The sequence below is a fragment of the Dufourea novaeangliae genome, unplaced genomic scaffold (genome assembly GCF_001272555.1).
Source record: "Dufourea novaeangliae isolate 0120121106 unplaced genomic scaffold, ASM127255v1 scaffold343, whole genome shotgun sequence".
NCBI lineage: Eukaryota > Metazoa > Arthropoda > Insecta > Hymenoptera > Halictidae > Dufourea > Dufourea novaeangliae.
Window position 1 is genome coordinate 302,601 of NW_015374236.1, and position 7,533 is coordinate 310,133.

Here is a 7,533-nt window from a genome sequence, read left to right on the forward strand (position 1 = left end):
AAGCAACGATCTCTTCGCCGTTACCGAGAATAACCGAGTTTCCTAGGCACCGCGGAGTGTTTATATCGTTGATTCAGGGGTTCGCCTGGTGTTCTGGGCTTCGTCAAGGAAAGAGTTTACAACAGCGACGCCGATTCCACCTTCCCGTGTTTAACACCTTCCAGCGGGGCAGCACGTACCTCGTCCCTACCCTTTTGGAGTCTTTGCTGCTGTAATGAATTTCCACGTTTACGTTACAATTTCTCGCGTATACGTTGCTCGAACGGTTACAAATGTTCAATCCTTCATGAAACATCAACTCGTACAAACTGAGATAAAGAAGTCACATTTCTTCTAAATCTTCGATCTAAAGTATTCATCGTGCTCTACTTTTTCAATGAATTATCATACATTGCCTATGACTTAACTGCGGGTTTTATGCATTTGTATGCTTATCTGACTCTGTGAAATACAATAATAGAGAACATTTTTATTCTTAACCCAAGAAGATTCTTAAAGAAAAAAGGAAGTTCCTACTATTTTTTTGTCTTTGTGAATTACTTTATAAAATATCATTTTCCATAAAAATCCGCAGTCCACTTACGACGATTTCTTGAACTTTCTAATCAATTGACTCTTATAGTTTCTAAGTTTATAATTGTTCCTGATTCATGACCAATACTGTCGATCACAGTGACTCACGAAATTCGAAAAATTTTTGACTCTTTACAGAAATCTCGTCAAGATTAGTATCGCGAGAAGTAGGGAAAACATGGCCAGGGACAAAATGACGTAGTAGGGAGTAGTAGAGGGGGTATATTTTTGTATTGGGGACGCGTCGTTCCAATTTCATTTCTAATGGGATATTAGCATGGTGTGTGCACAAGTCGTATTCGTGTATATGTATAGCTCTGTGTAACATCACCTTATCCCTACGATAGGGAATTCTTCGGGCAACCATGGTCAGCATAAGACGATTGAAGTGTATACAAGGCGAAACCGAGCTCTAGAATACGGTACGGGGCCGAATGTATAACGTGTAACACGTATACATATGTATACGTATGCGGCTATAATATACTGCCACTCGACGCGTATTCCGATAAACAAACAGTCATCAATCGGCCTGCTGCCAGTATCGTCCTTCGGGTTTTGCCATGGAGTACGGCGCGCGATCTGTCCAAAGAGGCAACGGTTTTTGCGTGCGGGAACGAGCACGCTCGAGCCTCGATCGACTAATTGACGTTAGTCATTAACGCGCGTTTGAGTGGGACGGTGATTCGCGATTTACGGCGAAACGAATAGCTTCAAAGTCAGATGTCGCGCGCAATTCTCCGCAAATTTTACGATTTCATCGTTTTGGAGTGATTTGCTTGAAATTATTAACTTACAGAGGACAGAATTGAGATTAGTGAACGTGATTAGTGAAGGATCGTTGGAACCTCAAGAAAATTTATCGAATTTCTTCGCAACATTAGATTCGTCGTCCATCATCGACGCGTCCATCGTTTGATGTTGACCTCTTTGATTGCAAGCGAACTCCGAGCTCAAGATCGTTCTCGATTGCTCCGTTTAGATTGCGGAACGGGACAGCTCATTTGCAATATACAGAGTCGACAATGTCGTCGGATCGAAGTTATCGAACCGGCGTCAGATAGAGATGTCTTCGTAAGACACCGCAAATATTTAGTCTGGATTGGTTTGATCGAGCGATAGTTTATTTTACGCCCGGTAGAATGATCCACGGTCCACGGCGTGAAGAGGATAACTCCCCGAGGACAATCGGATAACGAAAACAAACGTCGATCGATCGTCGCCTTTTCCAGCCTCCTTTTTTATACATAGGTATAAACTATTCTGACCGGAGAAGGCAGAAGGATGTTCTTTCGTTTGAATTTCTACAACCACGGATCGAGCAACGGCGCCAGGATATCCAGGAAATACGAGCCGGTCGTCGCCGTCGAACAATGCTTGCTCAGTGTGTAGTCTGAGGAGAACACGTTTTCCATGCAACGGAAGGCCTCGACACGGGAGCCGAAACATTGTGATTTGGGTTGAACATTTTGTCGCCTTGGCAGACGGAACTCAAATCGCGACGTTGTGTCACGATTGTCACGATAGCAATGTACGCTGAAAAGAAAAATTAGAGAGGAACAAAGTTCTAGAACGAAGAGATTCTGAACGCAGAAGATGTTAAACGGATGAAAGAAAGGCAAACGGAGTTAAATTACGATATTCTGTTTATTGCTAGTAGCTTTTTATACATCGTTAACGCGGTACTTTATACAAAAGTTTACAAGCACTTCGAACCGATCCAGAGTCTTACCGAACGAACGGGGAAACGGGCGGAGCGTGTTCGGAAGTTTAAACATCGCGGGAATCCTTTATAATTTTCGACACGAAAAATTCCTTTTTCTTGTCAATTAATACGACACGAAGTGAACCTAAATGGTAACGGAGGGTTTCAGTAACGTTATGTTATTGCACTATTCTGGGAAAAATAATCGAAAGGAACCGTAATAAGGGAATTACACGTTTAATTAGACTTTACTCCTCGCACCCCTTTGCTTCGATGTATTGATCGATATACATAACTCTCGTATAATTCGTTAGCCGTCTGCGTCTTCCGTTTTATTTCTCGTACAGCATCGAATTTGAAATAAAAAGAACGTCCTATTTAAATACAACTTATTCTTCGAGAAACTCACCCATAATTTCGTGAGTATTGCAAAACATTCTACGTAACATATCTAGGTCGAATATTCTAGTCATCCTAAAACAAAACTTTAGGAGGAATATTCGAAACAATAAGTTCTCGAGTGTTTTACTTCGAAAATTGAATTTTTTCTGGAAACGATTACATTCAGCTGCCTGAACGTTTTATCAGGTTGTACGGGTACGGCGAGAACCGACACAAAAGGCTAACATTTAATTATCAACTACGAAACAGGACACCTCTATTTACACACGTAACGTATCACGGACGCGTATTTACAAACGATCGATCATTATTTGTACAGCGTGCTCGTAGATGAAATTAAATCATCTTTCGGACACTCGACGGGTGGTTAGAGCTGGGCACAGTTTTACTCAAAGAGCACATGGTAAAAAGAAAGACGGTTCAAGATGTTCATTATATGTAGTCGAACAATTGATTCGATTAAATGCTTATTTAGATATACATATGTATATGTGTACTAATTCAATAGGAAACGGCTTTTCACTTTTAAAATTGAAATGCCTATGTGAATTCGATGAAGAATTAACTACTTATCTTCTTGTTGTCATTCGAAATTTTACTTCGATGAATTTGCCCATTTCCACCGATAATCTAGCTTACAAAACGAATTATGATATGCTCTCGCGGGGAACACGATTCCCATGAAAAAGATTCTTCTTAGCTCCTCTGTTCTGTTTCAAAGCCTGATTGACTCTCGAATCACCGTGAAATCTAGAGATTGCCAAAATTATACGAATATTCTTAGGAATCCATCGTTAATTGATCGTATTCGTTCTCGTAAGGTGCTTCGATCCACGGTCCACCGATTAAATTAAACTTCGTGGAACGTTTCATTTCGTTCGTTCTTTCCTCGATTCGAGAACGAGCGAAGAAATGGCATAATGAAACGTCATCCTTCGTTGTTGACGAATTCGATAAACTAAATTACTAAATTACTGGATCTCCATCGTGGCTGGACGGAGCCTCGATTCATATTTTTCCGTTACGATTCGTCTGGGTGTCTGTGGTTCGAGCCCACCAAGTTCAGTCGGAAATATAGATAGTGATTTAGATCCGATGATCTTATTGTATCTGACTGGCCTGCGATTCCTGCTTCAATTCGAGGGCCCACATATGCTGGGGCCATCCGGTTCGTCCTTTGCCCTTTGACGATTCCTCGGGCATGAGACTCGACGCGGAATGAAAACACGACTCGTTCTGCAATTAGAAAAATGAAACCTCCTTTTATTTTTACTAGTCCTAAAAACTTTGTGATTGTATTATTTTAGGAAGTCTATTAGGGGTACCAATAAGTAATCCAATATGGTTTTCATGCTGTTTCAGTTTAAATTCAGAATGATTTTCCAACCTCCTGACTAGTCAGAATGCCAGAGAATAATGAATACTGTTAATATAGCAAAGGGTTCTGAATCATTTTAAACCAAATTCGGAATTTACATAAAAAATAGTGGACTACTTATTGGTACACCCAATAGTTCTACATATAGAATGGAGGTGTCTTTAGATGTAGCGCAATAAATAATTTTTATTCGACGATAATGTGATAGAGATCGTAGGACGAGTATCGATGTGGGTCGACGTCCCTTCGAAACGAAGAAGTTCCTTCGTGGGTGGCGGGAAATCGCGGATAATGGGGATAACCACAAAACTACAGGGTCTGATGGAAACACGTGTCCCTGAAGTCGATGTATTACAGAAACTGTGAAAGAATTTCAACTGATGGTCGAAAACCTGTGGTACCTGGACGATCCGAGCACTCCATTGCCTTCATTGCTTGCCACCAAAAATTCGTTTCTCCGTGTCCGTTACTATCATGTCTGGTTCTATTGAAAACACGCCCTTAAGTTACATATTTAGGAAAGGGTGTGGACTGTTCGTTCTACAAAGTATTCTCGTTTTTAATTGTTACTTCTACTGAGGCCACTTTCGTTTCGCAAAGACTCCCAAATACATAATTTTATAATTATAATTTTCGTGGAAATGCAATGTTGTACCCCGCCCTTTACAAACTTTTGCATTCGTTATTAATCGTTATACTTGATTATATTCCCATCTTTGTTCTTTCTGTAGTTTCTTTGATCAGTAAGGAAATCGTTATTGGTGGTATTATTATTACTGTAACGTTGACCAAGTTACTTTGTCGACGTATAGACGACAATCTAATGGCACGCGAATACGACGAGATTCCTCCTCTCTTTTTCTCCTTCGAGGCATCTCGAGGTACGATGACAAGTTTAAAATCGAGTGCGCTCAAGCGGCGACGAACGAGACCCAATTAAACGAGGGCGATGTTTACGCGAAGGCAGCGCTTATGAAAGTGTTCCAGGAGATTCAGAAAAGTCCACGAGGATAGCGTAGATTCAAGCCCACAGTGTATAGGTACCCTCGAGATAGTTCTCCCGTAAAAGTAATCAGCGGAAATCGAACTGCTTAACCAGAGATGTGTTTCTCTAATTATAAAGAAATTATGAACCCTTCTTTTATTCGGGAGCCTATTCTAATCTATAAGTGCTGAAGAAATGTCGCGTTCTAATAATCATCGGCACAAATAATTAAAAATTCAATGTTACTATTTTACCAAATAAATAAACTGGATTAAAAGAAGTATAATAGGTATTTTAGGATTGTTAATTTCAGCTATTCTGCACCGGGAGTCTCAGAAGTTCTTTTCCATTCTATCCTGATAAAGGTTGTTATTCAATTTTCCATCAATTTTAGTTATCACAGAAAAATAACCCTAGTTTCATTCTGTCCTGGGGGTGTTGAATAATTTCAATGAGTATTCATATTTATCTTTGATCAATGTAATATATCCGGATACAGTAATGATGAGTGCATGAATTCAAGAGAAGAGGGCGCGTTTACAAGATTTTTTCCTAAATCTTTAATTTAAATACCTCAAAAGCATATTTATTGACTTACACCACTAATGCTTTCAGGGACACGGTTTATCACTCGACAAGATACCCCTAAAAATCTCTACTAGCGAATCTAATACCCTACAACAAGATTAAAAATTCACGAACCTGATTCAATTGAGTCGTTTTGTTCCTCCGGCCGTTCGAGAGGATCTCCGCGCGGAATGTCTGTGGTTCCTCGCCCTCGTCGCTGTCGAGGACCGCCATCAGGTAGCCGATGTAGGATGCAGCAAGCCTAAGCGTCTTGATCTTCGACAGTTTCGTGTCCGCCGGTACGTTCGGTATGCAATCACGTAGATCCGCGAACGCGTTGTTTATGCTCTGGGTTCGTCTTCGTTCTTTCTTGTTCGCGGTGTTTCGCCTCTTCGGCCGGACCACTAAGCCACCCTCCCTCGTCCCCTGTCGAAGGTGTTGCTGAAAGGTGCCGTCGACCTGGTTCATCGACGAGACCGTTGTGTACTCAGCATCCCTTCTGTCACTCGGTTGATGATGATGATGATGATGGTGATGCAGGTGATGATGGGAGAGCTCTTGTTGGGCCGGATAGGAAAGGTTCTGGTAGTGCTGGTTGACCGAGGGATGAGCGTATTGCTGTAGAGGGGAGTAACCGGCGGTGGTCTCCTGGACACCGATTTCTTCGATCAGGGGTGGTGTAGAGGCGGTAGGACTCCCCGCGCCGGAACTACCCCCGGAGATCCCAGAATCCGCACCCCAGTACGTCGATTGGCTGTCCGCGTCCGGAACGTTCAGCGGGCCTGCACAACAGAAATGGTTTCCTTTTTGTCACCAAGGGGACAAGCTTTGCTTCTTATCGGTGCATTAAGTGAATAATAGAAGTTATATAGGGGCATTTACTTTGCATTTAACACTTGGATTTACTGTAAAATCGGTACTCGTTAAATTCGGTTTACGGTGTGTTCTTTTCTCTATAATTGATCTTTGTAAATGTTTAGTAGATGTATAAATAAGGTTAGTTGATTTTAGTAAGATTCTGGTAACAGAAATTATTATGATACAATTTTTTGTTATTTTACTACTTTGGACAACGAATGTGACGGTTTCAATGTAGTTTATGAGGTCGTATTGTTGTGCGTGATCTTACGATTTTTACGGTGTATGTATAGAACGAAGCGTAGCTTCCGTCGCTGAGAAATTAACGCACCAATGTTAACGATCTAGAGTTTGTAATGAATTACTTCAACGTACGTGCGAATAAATAGTATACAATATGAGTTATACTTTTAGTCAATTAAACATGACAGTTACTTATACGTATCAGTTGCTTACATAAAAAAAGGATATTGTTGCTAATATAAACCCAATAATCCTGAATCAGTAATAGAATCCAAGGAATTAGCTGGAATGGTATAAATTCACCCCTTTCTTTAATATCAACGACTAGTAACTTGCGCATAGAATCAGCCATTTATCGTGGCTTTAGATTCCATCTTAAAAAAAAAAAAAAAAAAAAAAAAAAAAAAAAAAAAAAAAAAAAAAAAAAACTTTCAGAAGAGTCATAACTTACCGTAGGGTAATTGCGTAACATAATTATAGGGTTGATGCCACTGCGGATAGTAATCCGGCTGCGTCTCGTAACCCCCGAGCATCATCGTGCTCCCCCTTCACGAACTGTCACACAAGTTCACAAAAGATGTACAACCAATTGATTCCTTTCTTCTTCAATCGGCTCGCCTTCCCCTCGAATTCACCGCGGTAAACTCGTGTCTCAAAGGTACACCATTCACGTCGATCAACAAAATCAAAGAACGTTCTCCAACGAAATTTCCCCCAATAATATTATTCGCTCCGAAAGGAAAGTGTGACTGTTTTGCAACAGGGAAGTTAAACGTGACGAATGAAGACAAGAATTTTGTCGTTTGTCGAACAAAAAATCTA

The 7,533-nt window shown here is 40.8% G+C and overlaps 1 protein-coding gene across 1 annotated transcript; it reads right to left on the reverse strand.

Moving 5' to 3' along the window:
• Positions 1 to 3,781: 3,781 nt before the first annotated feature.
• LOC107192461 (heart- and neural crest derivatives-expressed protein 2-like) lies at positions 3,782 to 7,333 on the reverse strand. The gene is made up of 3 exons (XM_015581720.1): positions 7,163 to 7,333; positions 5,746 to 6,392; positions 3,782 to 3,916 (listed from the first exon to the last, which is right to left on the reverse strand). Exons 1-3 carry the CDS (start codon positions 7,245 to 7,247, stop codon positions 3,782 to 3,784), a joined length of 867 nt encoding a protein of 288 aa, XP_015437206.1. The 5' UTR covers positions 7,248 to 7,333.
• Positions 7,334 to 7,533: the final 200 nt, after the last annotated feature.